At 34.1% G+C, this 18927-nt stretch overlaps 1 protein-coding gene across 1 annotated transcript in view; it reads left to right on the forward strand.

Annotated features, from left to right (window-relative positions):
• The window catches only part of LOC130053873 (sacsin-like), a 52871-nt gene that overhangs the window by 8800 nt on the left and 25144 nt on the right, over positions 1 to 18927 (forward strand). The window contains exons 3-5 of the mRNA XM_056161505.1: positions 11749 to 11862; positions 16722 to 16869; positions 17542 to 17751. Of these exons, the coding sequence (XP_056017480.1) occupies positions 11749 to 11862; positions 16722 to 16869; positions 17542 to 17751 (472 nt within the window). The remainder of the gene's footprint in view (positions 1 to 11748; positions 11863 to 16721; positions 16870 to 17541; positions 17752 to 18927) is intronic.

Here is an 18927-nt window from a genome sequence, read left to right on the forward strand (position 1 = left end):
TATTATTTAATCACCAAATCATAGGGTAACCCACTAATATCTTATCATTTAATCATCAAATCATTAGGGTAACCCACTAATATCTTATTATTTAATCACCAAAATCATTAGTGTAACCCACTAATATCTTATTTAATCACCAAATCATTAGTGTAACCCACTAATATCTTATTTAATCACCAAATCATTAGGGTAACTCACTAATATCTTATCATTTAATCACCAAATCATTAGGGTAACCCACTAATATCTTATCATTTAATCACCAAATCATTAGGGTAACCCACTAATATCTTATTTAATCACCAAATCATTAGGGTAACCCATTAATATCTTATCATTTAATCATCAAATCATTAGGGTAACCCACTAATATCTTATCATTTAATCACCAAATCATTAGTGTAACCCACTAATATCTTATTATTTAATCACCAAAATCATTAGGGTAACCCACTAATATCTTATTATTTAATCACCAAGTCATTAGGGTAACCCACTAATATCTTATCATTTAATCACCAAATCATTAAGGTAACCCACTAATTTCTTATCATTTGATCACCATGTCAACCTGTTTCTCATTTTATGTCTTTTTAGCTCACCTGAGCTGAAAGCTCAAGTGGGGTTTTCTGATCGCCTGTTGTCCATCTGTCTGTAAACTTTTTATATTTTCGACTTCTTCTCTAGAACCACTTGGCCAATTTCAACCAAACTTGGCCAAAAGTATTCTTTGATGAAGGGCTTTCCAGTTTGTTCATATGAAGGGCCATGCCCCCTTTAAAAGGGAGATACTCACAAAAATGCAAAAATTAGGTAGGAGTCATTTAAAATCTTCTTCTATAGAACCACTGGGCCAGAAGAGCTGACATAGTGCAGATTCTAGTTTGTTAAAGTCATGGACCCCGGGGGTAGGATGGGGCCACAATAAAGGATCAAAGATTTACATTCAAATATATAGGAAAAATATTTATAAATCTTCTTATGAACCACTGGGCCTGAAGAGCTGAAATTTACATGAAAGCTTCCTGAAATAGTGCAGATTCAAGTTTATTAAAATGATGATGGCCCAGGAGGGTAGGATGGGGCCACAATAGGGGATCAAAGTTTTACATACAAATATATAGGGAAAATCTTAAAAGACCTCAACATCTACTGGGCGAGGAAAGCAAACATTTACATGTAAGATTGTAAACATCATGACCCCTGATGGTAAGCTGGGGCCACCATAGGGGATCAAAGTTTTTTTTTTTTTTTGTTTTTTTTTTTTTTTTTTTTTTTGGCTTATGACATTTTTATTTCCCAGACCTATCACTATAACATATAACAAATAGACTAAACGATAGAAGAAAAAAAAAGTGTGGAAAGCTGCCAGGGATGGGGCCCTAACTAAGCTCCACCTAAATAACAATATATATTCCCTATTACATCTCGCAGGATGTAGAAGAAGGGAAAAAAAACCTGAGAGAAATACAAGATTATATAATCATATGAGAACAAAGTTATACAAATATAAATACATGTACATCATTTCTAGAGGATATTAAAGTATTTCGTGACAACTACCCAAAGGGCCCTTCTCACACTCCAAAAAGTATATTTTGACCCTGGGTACTCATGTAAAAGGGAAGGCAGATCATTTCCCTTTACTTTATTTGTACATGATATGAATAGCATGCAACACAATTTGTAATATAAATATATAAGACTATAATTTTTTTACAATACTATCAAGAATAGGCGAAAAAGATACCTTGTTTAATTTTTTGTATACAGATACATTGAATTCAAGGATTCCCTTTACATTCTTTCGAATGTCATAAGATTGCTCTCTTTTTTTAATATTCTACAATACATTTTATATTTGTAAATTTTACATGCAATTAGTGATAGAAGATTATTTAAAAATACTGTTTTCTCATTGATTTCCCAAAAAAAACCAAGAACAATGTTTTTCCATGAAACTTGAAAATTCAATGTTTTCTCAACGATTTTCCAAATTTCACAAACATTTTTACATTTCAGTACCAGATGCTCATTATCTTCTTTTTCCTTACATAGTGAACATAAATCCGTATCAGTAACTTTCCATTTCTTTAACATAACTCGGTTGCTGGTTAGATTGTTCAACAACTTGTAATTGAAATCAGCAATGTGGGTATCAAAAATATTACATATTTTTTGTTTATATATTGCACTCCAAGACTGTTTTGAAACATTGAAGCTTTTAGAATAAAAATTTTGGTGTAGAGGAGGTACAAATTTCTTATCCCGATAAATATCATAGAACATTTTACTTGAGAAATCTTTCACATGTACAATTCCCTGATTTAGCAGTAGAAAGTATGAATTATCTTTTATATGTACATTTTCATATATTATATTTTGAACATCGAAAGGTTGTAGTAATTTTCCTATGGCATTTTTTACAATATTATATTCACAAATCCAGTTTTTCTTGCAAATCAATTTATCTATAAACCATTCCATCGGCTTAATACCATTCTCATCCACCACGTCAATCACGTATTTCAGACCACTCTTTAGCCATGATTTTAGAAATATAGGTTTATTTTTAAATACCACAATATTATTACTCCATAATGGCTCCCTCAGTATATTGTTCAAACAATCTAGCCTGTTTATACCCTTGCATTCATTAAAAGATGCGAACATTTCCTTGTAAAACATAGGAAATCCCTCCATTATCTCATACTGTTTGATATTAGTGATATTAGTTTTACTTAAATAGTCAAGATCATAATTGTTTTCCAAACATATGCTATTCACAAAATGGTATAATGGATTTCTTTTATCTAATATTTTCTTAATCCATGATATTCTTAAAGATTTAATTTTTGATAAGATATCTACAACTCCAATGCCTCCACTAATGATATTTCCGATTAATGTATTTCTTTTTATTCTATCTCTCTTATTCCAAATGAAATTGTAAATAAGTCTTTGAATTTCTTTGATAATGTTTGAATCTGGTAGGTTTAATATCGAAGCTATATATATAATTTTAGATATTGCAAGACTATTAATTATGCAAACTTTGCCAAAAATGGTTAAGTTTCTTGTTTTCCAAGATTCAAAAAGTTTCTCTACATCGCTGGTGATTTTTGTCCAATTATTTCTCAGGCACATTTCTTTATCATGGCCAATATATACACCTAATGCTTTTACACATGAAACATTTACATAAACATTATGAATTTTCTTAAATCTGTTTTTTAAAGGTCCAGTTAATATGCATTCTGTTTTTGACATATTTAATCTCATACCCGAAACATTACTAAAATTACTTATCGCCTCGAGGGCCTTCTTTAAAGACTTTTCATTTTCCATTGGAAGGGTAGAATCATCGGCATGCTGTATTATCTTAATGTCTTTTTCCATTCCTTCTTTTTGAAACCCATGTATGCTGGGATTGTTTCTTATTGAAATTCCTAATATTTCAGCCACAAAGAGAAACAAGACTGCTGATACCGGACATCCCTGCCTTATTCCCCTATGCATCATGCAAGTTTTAGATATCCATCCATTAATTTTTATTCTGAAGATTGGATTTGCATATAAGATGTGAACCCATTTAATAAAATTTTCACCAAAGTTAAATCTTTTCAGTACTTCAAACATAAAATTCCACTCAATTGAATCAAAGGCTTTCTGAAAGTCTAAAAATAAAAGTATAAGTTCTTGATTATTTTCTTCACAATAATCAAAAATGTCCAAAATTAATCTTGCATTTATGCGATATTTCTTCCTTTTATATAAGCTGTTTGATTTATTGATATCAAATCATCTAGCAGTTTTTGTAAATTTCCTAGGTTTTGTTCGTCTCCTTTCTTATAAATCAAAGTAATCAATGATAATCTCTGCGTAAAAGACACTGTATTTAAATCAAAAATACTTTGTAAAACACAATAGAAATATTGTTTTATTTCTTCCCAAAATGTTTGATAAAATTCACATGGTATTCCATCCAGACCAGGAGATTTATTGCTTTTCATATTTAAGAGTGCCTCTGAGCATTCCTGAAGTGAGGGAAATATTTCTAATTCATTTTTCTCCTTATCTTTCAATGTAAATTCTAAGTCTATAGCATTTATATATTCGTTGATATCCGTGGTTTGTATATTATTTGTTCTATATAAATTTTCATAAAAATTGCACATATTGTTTAGTATGTCATCATCATCGAGTATGATATCACCAGTTTCTTCTCTTAAAGCTTTAACTACATTATTTATTTGTCTTCTCTTTTCTAAATTTAAGAAGTACGAGGTATTCTTTTCTCCTTGTTCTATCCAATTGGCCCTAGACCTAACCTGTGCACCTTTTGCTTTTTTATCTACAAGTTTTGATAATTCATTTTCTAAATTTCGTTTTTGATTCATGTCAATATTATCCGCAGGTAATTCCTCAATTTTTTTGATTTCCGATTGTAAATAGGCTAACTTACTTTTATATGATTTATTTATTTTCTTTGAAAAGTCTATACAGAATATTTTTATGTTTCTTTTTAGAGTTTCCCATGATTCATGCGGTTCTACTTCATTGAAAGTGTAATTTGATAGATATTTTTTCATTTCTTCGACGAAGTCCTGGTTTTTTATCAGCGAGACATTAAATTTCCAATAGCCCGGTCCTCTTAATTTTTCATTTATAATCAGACAGAACTGTAGACTTAAATGATCTGACAATCTAACACCATTTGAATGAGACCCTGGGATTTTTTGTAAACAAAAAGATTCACATTGATAACAAAAAGACTTTGAGATAAAAATGTAATCGATTCTACTCGTAGCTATATTTTCACCATTGCACCAGGTATATCCTTTATTATTTGGTTTAACTTTTTTCCACAGGTCTATGAGCTCCAACTTATTTAGGATACTATTTAAAATATTCACACTTTTGTCTTGTTTATTTTCATCTAAAGAACAATTGAAATCACCCCCTATGAGCATGTTCTCTTGACACTCCGCATGTTTTTTTATCCAAATATTCATACGTTTAAAAAAGCCATACTTTGCATTTATATCATTTGGTGCATATATGTTTATTATTGTTATAATCTTGTCGTCAAATTTAATATTTAGTAGTAACTTTCTTCCATCGTTAGATTTATGGATATTCAATATTTCATACGCCAAATTCTTTCGAAAAAGAATGGAGACCCCTCTACTGTAGGGCGAGTCTGAATAACAATGTATTGCTTTTCCAAACCATCTAGCATTATAAGCAATAGTATTTTTTTCAATATAATGCGTTTCCTGTAAAAGAATAATGTCAAAATGACTATCTGAAATCCATGTGTTTAATTTAGTACGCTTTTCAGTGGTATTTAGCCCTCTACAATTAACAGAAATAAATCTCAATCTATTCATTTATTGGCTGTTTACTTTCCTGACGTAGACTTGTTGCTGGCTCGGGTTCCGCTCCGTTGCTTCGAATTTGATCTGTTTACCTGCATCTGTCTCGCCAGATTGTCTAGCATGCGTCCGAGCTTGTTTTGGCCGGGCCATCGCTGCATAACAGTATGAATGGTTCCTACATTGTTTAGCCCCGTTCCCCAGTATGTGTCCCACGTTGCCTCGGCCAAGATGTTGGTTTTCTTGATTTTACCAAGCGCCTCGCGGAATTCTTCACACTGCTTGATTTTGGACTCCAAAATCTCCCTCATAACTTCATCCCGAGAATCCAACCATGCATCGGAGACAAGGATTTGATTTCCAATCCGTTTTGCGTCGAGAGCAGTCTCTGCATTACTTATGGATTCCGCTTTGTTGAGATCGCCAGAACGCATTGCTTTCACGTGTTGAAAAGCTTGTTCGGCAGACGAGTATGTTGCCCCAAAAATTTTCAGCTCCGTGGGGAAAAAGTTGGATAACGGGTTATCCTGTCCCGCAAAAGCCACCACGTCCTCCTGCTCTGTCACATATAGTTTGCATTGCTTGGATCCCGGTGAATGTCCTGGCTCCTTGCAGATCCTACAACATGCCTCATACTCACAATTGTTTTTGTAGTGATCGTCCGCCCAGCAGTTAGTACACTGCTTTTTTGTCTCCCTGCTGGGTTGACCCTTATGAACGATGGTACATCTTAGGCCCGCACAGGTAGTAGTTCTTGGTAGAAATTTCCCGTCCATGATCGACATGTAGACGAACCTGTTACCATTATGGAAATCAGTCATCCTGTGTGAAATGGGGTGTCTGATCTTCTCTAGCTTGATGTCACTTGTGAGCTTTGCACCATGTTTTTCTAACATTTTTGATACACAATTGTCATCGACAGATATTGGTAGGCCTTTGATAAGCACTCTTATCACTTTCTCATTCGGATTTTCCGTTCCTGCTGAATATGGGTTAGTATCAAAAACCTGGATAGATCTACTTCCCAGTTCAAAACCAGTATTCACAAGTTGCATCCTGCTTTCAGGCAACTTAACATAGATTCGCCAAAGGTCTCTGTCGCGTTGCACAAAGTAAACATCGTTCACTTTAGCACTTGCTGCTACTGCAATATCATAGTCCGATATATATTTGTTCTTTTCAGTCTGAATATCCCTGTTTCTTAAGTACACTGGTTTTTGTGTACATTCCATGGCCATACTTGGAGTTGTACACGTCTGGTAGAACACACTTAGATTAAGAGCGTGAGCTGATCGTGAGTAGATACTCAGTATTCACAAAGTAAACACAGTATAAAACATACAAAAATTCAGAAAAACACTCCAAAAAGACTATCCTGGGTCAGAGTATATACGCTGCACACAAACGGTACTGATTTTTTTTGCAAATCCCATAGAATTGTGCGAAAACTGTCAAAAACGACGGAGCAAAAAGAACACAGCCGTTCTTCTCTTGCTCGTCACGTGACTCTCGGGGATCAAAGTTTTAAATACAAATGTATAGGGGAAATCTTTAAAAATCTTCTTCTCAAGAACCATTGAACCAGAAAAGCTGAGATTTACATGAAAGCTTCCTCACATAGTGTAGATTCCAGTTTGTTAAACTCATGACCTCTGTGGCTAGGATGGGGCCACAAAAGTCTTTAAAAAATTCTGAAGAACCATTGGGTCAAAGAAGTTTATATTTGCACGAAAGCTTCCTGACATAGTGCATATTGAAGTTTGTAAAAATCATGGTCCCTGGGGGTAAGATGGGGCCACAGTAGGGGATCAAAGTTTTACATACAAATGTGTAGAGGAAATCATTAGAATTCTTCTTGTGAAGAATCACTGGGTCAATTATAACCAAATTTAGCCAACAGTATCTTTCGGTATAGGGCTTTGAAGTTTGTTCCAATGAAGGGTCATGGTTCCTTCAAAGGGGAGTTAATCACAAAAATTCAAAAATAGGGCTGGGTCATTTGAAATCTTCTTCTCAAGAACCTAGGCCTGAAGAGCTGAAATTTACATAAAAGCTGTCTGACATAGATTCAAGTTTCTTAAAATAATGACCCCTGGGGGTAAGATGGGGCCACAATAGGGGATCAAAGTTTTACATACAAATATATAGAGAAAATCTTTAAAAACCTTTTTCTCAAGAACCACTGTGCTAGGAAAGTACAAATTTACATCAAAGCTTCCTGACACAGTGCAGATTCAAGTTTGTAAAACGCATGGCCCCTGGGGGGTAAGGTGGGGCCACAATATGGATCAAAGTTTTACATGCGAATATATCGGGAAAATCTTAAAACATGGGCCATGGTGACTCCAGTGAGCGATGTGGCCCATGGGCCTCTTGTCTTTTATTTCTTATCAATATATGATTGTATGAAGTGATTGTTTGATTTCATTATCTCAGATTTACTGTCAGCCAACTTTAATTTTGTGTGCAGGAAATATATGTGATCTTCACATGCTTTACTTTTTTGTCAAATTTTCCAATTATTTTGCTACCATAGCTATAAGACAAGATGTATATTTGCTAGCTAACTCATAACTTCTTTTTTTACACCTTTCCTCGTCACAAGAATGTTTATCATAAGGATTTGTTACGGCACGTTTGGTCGCCTTGGCACGTTCGGTCGCCGGCGACCATTCGTGCCGCACATTTCGTCGCCAGCCACCAAACATGCCGCACGTATCGTCGCCCGTTGACCGAATGTGCCGTGGGGGTGGACGCTAATGGTCGTCAATTTTAGGCCACACCCTAGCATGAATGGTCGCCGCCCATGCACCCTGTCCCAAACCCCAACTTTGCTTTTGTTTTGCAAAAATGGTGTGTGTTCATGTGTGTGTGTATTCGTTCCTGCATATCTGTGTGACGGTGTGAGTGTGCGCGCGTGTGTATGTGTGCATACATATGTGTATACGTTCATGTGTGTATATATTTGCGTGCATGCGTGCGTATGTGTCTACATTCATGTGTAATAAAGTTTGTTTTGCATTACAAACGCACATACGTACACACTTTTGTGACACAAGTCAAGTACGATACAAAGCCAACAAACAAAAAACCTGGGCATTTCTGGATGGAATTTGATGGGAATTTATTTTGCATACACACGAGTAGCAACATTTTAGCAACACAATACTCTTACATACCATCCTTATGGCACGCCGTTTTTACATTTATTCCTCTTCAAAGATAACTCATCAATCTTATAAGACATCTTATAAAAGATATAAAATATCTTAATATGTTTTTTATACGAGATATCTTATATAGTATATAATATATCTCATAAACTTTATAAAATGTCTTATTAACGTTTTTAATTTAAGATATCTCATTAACTCTTATAAGATATTTTATAACTTTTATAAGGTAGCTTATGAAAGAAATTTTATAATATTGTATCTCATATATTTGATAAGATATCTTGTAAAACAGATAAGGTATCTTATATTTTTATAAGATATCTCATAAATGAATTTTTATAAGATATCTTATAAATTATATAAAGTATCATATTGTTGTGTAATACTTGTACTTGAGTGAAATATGTGACCCATATTGTTCTAGAGTTCGATGTTTATCACGTAGTAGAAAGATGACGAACTGTGTCTTTCAAGAATGTACCAGAAAATTTATTCTGATTATGAATACAATGTGCATTTAGCCGATGATCAGCTCTGGTTAGACAAGCACTTTGGGCATTTTGGATTATTCTATATTTAGGAATTTCGTTGGAAATTAACAGCCAATTTGTGATTTGTTTTGTGTACAGATTCAGCTCGGCACGGACATTGTTTATTGTTCACCTATTGTAAGTTAGTACTTTGTTATTATTATAATTTTCTTTCAATAATTGCAAATAAATGTCATTACTTGTTTGACTGCCTTTGTTAGTAAATTCTGCTGCTGGGTAATTCTGACAATAAGATATTAGTGGGTTACCCTAATGATTTGGTGATTAAATGATAAGATATTAGTGGGTTACCCTAATGATTTGGTGATTAAATGATAAGATGTTAGTGAGTTACCCTAATGATTTGGTGATTAAATAAGATATTAGTGGGTTACCCTAATGATTTGGGGATTAAATGATAAGATATTAGTGGGTTACACTAATGATCTGGTGATTAAATGACAAGATATTAGTGAGTTACGCTAATAATTTGGTAATTAAATGATAAGATATTAGTGAGTTACCCTAATGATTTGGGGATTAAATAATAAGATATTAGTGGGTTACACTAATGATTTGGTGATTCAATGATAAGATATTAGTGGGTTACCCTAATGATTTGGTGATTAAATGATAAGATGTTAGTGAGTTACCCTAATGATTTGGTGATTAAATAAGATATTAGTGGGTTACCCTAATGATTTGGGGATTAAATGATAAGATATTAGTGGGTTACACTAATGATCTGGTGATTAAATGACAAGATATTAGTGAGTTACGCTAATAATTTGGTAATTAAATGATAAGATATTAGTGAGTTACCCTAATGATTTGGGGATTAAATAATAAGATATTAGTGGGTTACACTAATGATTTGGTGATTCAATGATAAGATATTAGTGAGTTACCCTAATGATTTGGTGATTAAATGATAAGATATTAGTGGGTTACCCTAATGATTTGGTGATTAAATGATAAGATATTAGTGGGTTACCCTAATGATTTGGTGATAAAATGATAAGATATTAGTGAGTTACCCCATAACAATATGAATTTACTTTTATAACATGTATAAGATACGTTATAAAACATATTTGTTATCCCGTATATTTCATAAGATATCTCAAAAAGTTGAAGAGATATCTTATAAAAATTCATTAATGAGATATCTTCTTATAAAACAAATGAATTTATAAGATATCTTCTATCTTTTATAGATATCTCATAAACTTTATAAGATATCGTGTTTGGTATACAAGATATTTTTAAAGTTTATGAGATATCTTACATAGTTTAAAAAATATCTTATATATTTTATGAGATACAATATCAACTGTAAATTATATGAGACATCTTAGGAAACTTATTACATATCTTATTCAAAATAGAAGATATCTCATAGATTATATAAGATACCTTTATAAAGGAGTAAATATAAATATGGCGTGAAATACATCATAACAAGTGTGAGTGCGCAAACACGCATACAAATACACGTGAGCATACAGAGTGAAATGTAAAGCAAGTACTACCTTTTGTCATGGTTTGATAAGAAATTAAGATCTTTGAATTCGGCATAAACAACACTACGTGCACAGTTTTAATTTTAGTGAACATAATATTCATGAACAGCACTTTACCACTTGCTATGTTAACTTAATGTAAAATAAAAATCCATCAGTACTATCATGATGAACAAAATAAAAAAGGAATTTAAGCAAACTACTGTAGTAGCGATAAGCATGAAATAAAATGTACAAAATAGCTACAAAATTGGTACTTTTACAAAGTACGCATCAAATTGAACAGATGGAGTAGGCAAATCTATAAATTTGCAACTTTATAGGTACATGTATGAAGCACTTTTCATACATGAAATTGGCTCTCCCAAAGAGTTGTCTTTTTCTCTGTTATTGAATTTGGCGTGGAAGAGAGAGAGATTACATGAGGATGATTGTAGGGGCAGCGCGGGGATAGCTGACTTGTTGAAGAGTAGGCGTCTATGGAGGTATACTACAATTTTGTGGGTATATCCATGCCATGTTTTTTCGTGCACTCTCTCCTCTTGTAGGCCTACCCTTTTACGCCACATTTATGAAATGCAAGATTAGGCCTATTCTCTCCACACTTGAAACATGTCGAAGATTTAAAGAGCTGTTTCGAATCGGAATAAGATGTGCTGTAATTCTTTCTAGGGAGCGTCCATTATTATCTGATTGTTAATCGAAGAAAGCGCCATATCTCATTTATAGCTATTACCTGCCAATTCAAAAGACTCGTTCGTTTTGATCAAACCGGAATAAATTGAAGAAAGATTTGAAGAAGGAGGTGGGGGAGGATTAGAAGGGAGAAAGATAAGGAAGGGGAATAAATGCTGGAGGAGGAGGAAAAAAGCGAGTTCGGGTTTTAGAATTGGGGCTTGGGTGGCGACCATTCGTGCTCGGTTATGGCCTAAAATTGGCGACCAATCGTGTCCATCATCACGGCACGTTCGGTCGCTCTGCGACGATACTTGCGGTACGAATGATCGCCGGCGACCAAACGTGCCAAAACGACCAAACGTGTCGTAACAAGGATTGCCTTACAGTATCTGTTTTAACTATTTAAATACATGATATGATGTAATTGTTTCATTGTCTGTTTGTTGTTTTTGTATAACAGGAGTTGGTGCAGAATGCAGAAGATGCAGAAGCCAGTGTCTTTAAAGTCATGCTTTGTGTGGAGGATCATTTAGGCCCAGGAGATTTTCATCCCATGTACAGGGAAATTTTCCAAGTAAACAAAATTTTATCACTTAATCTAAGAACGTCTGAACTAGTGAGCTTTGCTTATATTAAATTAACTTATAAAGCTTATTTGCCCAGTGCAAACTTAGGAGTTAATAAAGATTTATGAGGTAAGCTCTTATTTTTGCCTTCAAAATGCTCAGTTAAGCTTTGTGAGGTTTATTTCTTATGGAGAAACTAACTCTCAGATCGTGGATGCGTCACCTTTCCATTGCTATGGACTAGTTTTATGAGTTAAAATAATTATCCAGGACAAACTTAGGAATTAATATCCTGAACGTACGTGTGTATGTGCTAATTAGCATATCAAATGTTTAGCTCATAATGTTGGTCCGTCTGTTCAGGATTTTCTCTTTTCCCGTGGGGATCCGGTTAAAATAGGTCCTGAGTACTTTTTGCTTGTCGTAAGAGGGAACTGGATGGGGCGGTCCTTCGGGTATTATAATAAATTTATATAGCGCCTTATATAAAACAAATTACTCTAAGGTGCTTTGCAAGTGTAAGAATAGGACTGCAATAATACAGCACAATGAAATGAAATGAAATAACAGCATGATATAAGATCTTACATCTGTAAAATTATCAAAATAAAACACTATAATTAAGATCGATAGCTAAAGTTGGGTTGTTTTTTTTGTTTGTTTTTTTTTGTTTTTTTTTGCTTTTGGGGGGTGGGGGTGGGGGGGTAGAGCACTAGTACTATGCAGAATATTAGCGCCTAATCTAAAACTTACTCTAAAGTGCTTTACAGTACACTAAAACACAAAGATCAAATCCTGTAATAAACACACATATAAGTAACAGATTTCCAAAATAGCGTAAGCTAAAAAAAAAAAAAAAAAAAGCTATTGGCATAAATGTTCTATGGAAAAAATTAATTATAAATACAAATGAAAAAATCACAGATCAAACATTAAAAGCCTGACGAAAGAGATGGTTCTTCAAATCGCTTTTAAAACAGACAAAATTTTGAACATTTCTAAGTTCACATGGCGGATCGTTCTGAAGTGTCGCTGCCGCCATTATCAAACCTCCGCTTTCCTTGGTTACAGACAGACAGGCTGATTCCGATCTCAACTATCTCGCCGATATGTATGGTGTTATCAGTTCTGGCCAATATCCAGGAGTCAGGTTGTGAAGACACTTGTAAACATACAACAGAATTTTGTACTGAACACGGTACCCGACTGGAAGCCAATGCAATTGGATCAGGACAGGCTTAATGTGTTCGCATTTTCCTGTCCTCATTACCATTCTGGCAGCAGTGTTCTTTACACGCTAAAAGTTGTTCGTGTATTGTATGTTTACTCCATATAATAGAGCATTTAAAATCATAGTTATTAAAGAGTTGAAAAGAGTCTTACAAGTGTGAGACCGCAAAAAATCCGATGTCCCGTGTCACAGCAGGGGTTGCACGATAAAGATCCCTCCATGTTCCAAGGCCGTAAGCGCTAAGCATTGGCCTAAATTTTGCAGCGCTTCACCAGCAATGGTGACGTCTCCATATGAGTAAAATATTGTCGAGAGGTCCTTTAAACAATAATCAATCAATCAATGTAAAACTTATACGGTACCAATTTTGATGCGCCAGATGCGCATTTCGACAAATAATGTCTCTTCAGTGATGCTCAACCGAAATGTTTGAAATCCAAAATAACTATGAAGTTTTAGAGCTAAATATAATAGCCAAAAACAGCATGCCAAAAAAGTGGAGCCAAATTCGTCCAAGGATAAGAGCTATGCATGAGGGAGATAATCCTTAATTTTGAAATGAATTTCTAAATTTTATAATAGCAATTAAATATACATCCGTATTTTTAAGCTAGTAGCGAAGTACTTGGCTATTGGGTTGTAGAGACCCTCGGGGACTAACAGTAAACCAGCAGAGGCCTCGACCCAGGGGTCATAATGTAAAACTTATACAGTACCAATTTTGATGCACCAGATGCGCATTTCGATCTCTTTCATCCATCAAACTGATAGGATGAGGTGAAACAGCTATTAAAGGCGGCCCCCTTTTCCCTCGTCGATAAAAGCAATTCTACTGTACAAAAGTTGAAATTTTATACATAGACGCCACAGACGATGGTTTCTGAATAATTTTAATAGTTTCTTTTGTGTTTAATCAAGAGGAATGTCGAAATATCAATTGATTTTCTAACCCCATAACAAGCAGTTTTTGTCATGGTACTCCTTCATGAATATTGATAAACAAAGTGGTCGGGTCTTAACACAAAGGACAACATTCACTTTAGGAGTATGTAATGGTTATCTTCTAGCATCCGAGTAATATTCACATCAAATAGATGGGCGGTCCTTCTGTCACGAGTGCACGGAGAGCACGAGTGAGAGAAGGACCGCCCATCTATTTGATAATGTGAATATTCCGAGGATGTTAGAAGATAACCGACTTGTCACACATTTCAAAAGCTTCTCATTTTACATTTATTGAACCATACATTCAATACAATGGTAGATTGACATAGATGCATGTGTATATAAAATTTAATACGCTTTACCCGTAAAACAGCAAACCTAACTTAACGAAAATTGATTATCCCTGTCAGTATCAATCACATATTGGTGGCTTGCTTCATAAATAATTTTTCAGGAATTTAATTCTATACATGTATTTTGTACAAATGTTTTAAGAAAACGTGTATAACACAAATATTAAAGTAGGAAAAGGATTAAAGACTTGCATTAGCAAACTCTTTATAAAATGAGAGAGAGAGAGAGAGCTATTTAACATTACTGACTGCAAAAACGGTCACAGGTATGTGTATAGATGTATTTGTTACATAACACTTCTCGTCTGTTTCAACGCCCCAGACATCGATCGGTGCACGCTTTGCCCGTGAAACAGCAAAAGTAACTTCACGAAAACTGAATTATCCCTGTCTTGTTTCTATTGTGTAAATCTGATGTTAGTACCGCCCATGCGATAACAAGGTGGGAGGAGCTCGTTTTATCACATATGCGATAACAAAACCCTATTGATGATAACCAGATACAATACCTGAAAAACAAAAGAAAATCACTGTAAATATGTGACAAGAATAGATATCGTGTTTTCCCCACTTACAAACCACGTGATATCATTTAATTGTATTAGAATCTTTTTTTATGAAATGGAAGCTATGCATGATTTTCACTGAATGCTGCACATGTGGTCGGTATTGTGTTAATGTATGTTATTTATTCGTTGTGATGAAAGGTGATGATACTGCTAATACATGTACCTAAACACGGTATGAAAATCACATTCGGTCAATATATTTTTAGATACCGCCGCTAAAAGAATGAAATTAGAAATCAGTACAAATCTTACTGTTATTCAGATAGTTATTTTCAACTAAATTGTATCTGGGTTCTCTCTTCCGCCAATAAAAACTGGTCGCCACCATATAACTGAAAAATTGTTGAGTGTGGCGGAAAACATCATTCAATCAATCAAATTCAACTAAATAAGGAAATGACAGTGTATATGTAGAACTCTTATCTGTCAATATACGATTCATTCAACACTATATTATATTATATTGTGATGTACTAAATAGATGTCACAAGTGCAAAAAAAATAAAGACACTCCTCTCCTTTTCTCAGACTCTTTACCGAATTTGCCTTGAAGCAAAATTATTATGAATATCTGGGCTCGAATTAATTTTTGTCAAAATACCTTGATTATTTATTTTTCATATCAAAAAAGCACGTGTGGTGAAAATTTATTTACAGTATACGCGTAAGTGTAAAGTTTTGATAAAGAAAGTAAAACCATACTAATGCATTCCACTTTGCATATACTTGTAATGTAAACAATGGAGATATACAATTATATGTTTAGATAATTAGATTCAGAAACGTCAACTTATTTCTGATATTGATAACTACACGTGTATATAACTAAATGCAATTTATCAAAATTTGGTGTGTTGGTAAATAAATTACAGATACATGTTTACTGTATGTATCGAATACACTCTGTGTAAAGTACATGACGTTGAAGGCGTGTTTATGTTCCTAAAACAACGGACAATACATCTTAATCACGTGGTATCGTATATTGTATAGAGCGAGCTATTCCGGGAAGGTCATCGAGTTCAAACAGGTTTCCATAATGGAGAGGCTTCTAGTAAAACAATTTGCTAATCTTTATTTTGAAATATCGGCAATATGGGCTACATTTTATTTCCAGATCTGTAAAAGAATGGGCGGGGCCAAATTCCTATGGGAATTACAGCTAATGAGGAAACCACAAGGTTAAACTCAGAATTATATATCGTTTGTTGCGAATGTATGCGCCATGTAACACTTAAATCATAAAAGTGCAAATGTTAATGAGTTGAATTATGTAAATTTTAACACAAAACAAAAACAAATAATTTTATAAATACATTAGGGGTCATTTCATATAGCCATTTCACTTCATCCTTTGCTGTGTAGCATAATTATGGGTCAGTGGTCACTCTAGATCATATTGCAATTTGATCAATTTAAATCTCTTTTGCAGGAGTATTACTACTTTAATTGAAATTCAATACTATTTTGAAGGTTTTTGATTTGTCTGTCTAAATCTTACCACATTTCAAATGAGGATCCTCTTATTTTTACAGAGTGTTGGTATGGGTATTGAAGATGTGCATGTGGGAAGAAGTTTGATTTTCTTCAATTTGTTTTTTAGAAAAAATGCAGATTGTTCAGCATGTCGGTTTTGAGAAAATATTACATAGAGAGCACACGATTTTTCTAACTCTTACCACAGTTTTCAAGTGAGGACCTTCTTATTTTACAGAGTGTTTGTATGAATATTGAGGATATGCATGTAACAAAGATTATATTTCTTGTAGGGGCCAGCCTTGTGTACATTTAATGACGGTGTCTTCTCGGAAAATGACTGGAAAGGCATAAAAAAGATTTATACCAGTGTGAAGGAGAAAGATGCCCTTAAAATTGGACGATTCGGTTTAGGATTCAAATCTGTATTTCATCTTACAGGTAATCTTTCCACATCATAGTCTCTTACCGCAATGCAAACAATGTCACATAAACTTAAAGTCACAGAGTCTATCTTTTATCTCAAAAATGACATCACAATATCTTGCAAGAAGAACTCCAAAAAACACATTTGTAGTATTAATTATTATCTATAGCTACAGCACTTTGAAATTGAAGTCATTTTGAAGTTTTAGCCCTTTATAAAAATTTTGTCTGGAGGACAATATATTAAACTGGTACCCCGCTGATTGGTGGCTACACACAAACATAGAGATGCGAAGTCAACAGGGTACCAGTTTAGACAAATGAGAACAGGGAATTATTTTGTAATTACTATCGTATCCAATGTGTTTGAAAACATTCTGAAGAACTTTTTGTGATTTTCTAGTTATGATCTTAAATTTTACCACCTTTTTGGAACATGCAAAATTTCACTAATATCTTAGACCCTATGCCTTTAAGGTAGAAGAGGGTATCATTATAGGCAGGTGATATTTACCATTTAATTTGCATCGTGGTCCATGAGCCTCTGCTGTCGTATTTCACATCTAATTGATGTTTACAGATTGGTTGTACTTTGATAGCATATATCTTATTTAATGAGTTTCTTAACATGTACACTGCAAAGACAATATTTGAGGCGAGATTAACATTCGGTTAATTGTTCACTAGATACGCCCATCATAGTGAGTGGAGACCGATTGCTGGTCATCAACCCCACTAGGACCACAGAGAAAGTTTGTCACAATGTCACATTCAAAAAGCTGACCTCTGAAAAATACAAAGGGACTCTGTGGCCAGTACTAAAAAGAGTTTTCAAAATGGATGCAGGAGGATTTTTTGGATTTGACACATCTTCTGTGGAGGAAGAAAATTATCCAAGTATGTATCATACCAGTCGTTTTCTGTACCGGATTAGTGCTTCCTGTTACATGTACTATTCTAGATCACCAGAGTCGGTTGATTTATTGCAGTCCATTTGTTAATTGCACATTTATATCTTGATGACGACGGAACTCTTTCCAAATTAGGTAGAAAGCCTCTTTAAGGTGATCAAAAACTAAATTGTAAATTTCTTGACTTAGCGACCACAGTGGCAAGGCAAACATGATGATTTTCAAAAGTCTTCCTCTCCCCCAGTGTTGTACATGTAAAGAGAAAACTAAATTATCACACAGGACATGAATCAAAATTATAAATTCAACCTTCTCTTGGGAAGAGTTCTTTTGTGGTTTCAGAGGTGGCATTTCCCTATCCCACACAATTAAGTAATGAAGGATTAATTTTATATCTGCATTGCCTGTGACAAGACATTTGTTTTGAGCCATGAAACCCTGACTTTGGAGTTTGACCTACTTTTAAGCAAAGTTAATCTATCCAATATCTCTAGAAGTATTTTATCTATTGATTCCTTTTAGGGAGCATATAATCGCCGTCATATTTCCGAGGTCATAACCTTAAACCGTTCATTAGATTCACATGATTAATCACAAATGTTCCTTGAGATGAGGACTTTTAGACCAAGGTCATTTTGGAAAGTTCAAGGTCACTTAGAACATATACCTTATATAAGTAAATTTTCTTTATTTCATGCTTTGAACAGGTATTGATCATATATCACACAAATAAGTAACACGCAAAAAGCTTTCAGACAATGGCCACAGAAGTTCATGTTGTAAAGGTCAAGGTCACTCAGTAAATATACCTTATAAAATGAAACAATCTTCATTTCAACAATATTTCAACAATTATTGATATTTTAGACCAAGGTCTTTCAAGGTAATTTTGGAAAGATCAAGGTCATTCTAAACATCCATACCTCTAAATTTATACATGTTGCCAATAAACTCCGAAATGGTTGCTCCAGAGTTACTGCTTGTACCTTTAGTACTGTTCCATATGTAAGGTAAAGTAAGTAAGCTATAATAGAATCTTACCTGATTAGTAAATTTCTTAATTAAAAACATACTTTCGTTTTCGATGAACTACCCTGAAATAGCGAAAAAGGGGGGTAAAGTGGCGGATCTAATGACAACTTAAGATGATACGATATGAAGT

This window comes from Ostrea edulis, chromosome 4, assembly GCF_947568905.1.
Source record: "Ostrea edulis chromosome 4, xbOstEdul1.1, whole genome shotgun sequence".
NCBI classification, from domain to species: domain Eukaryota; kingdom Metazoa; phylum Mollusca; class Bivalvia; order Ostreida; family Ostreidae; genus Ostrea; species Ostrea edulis.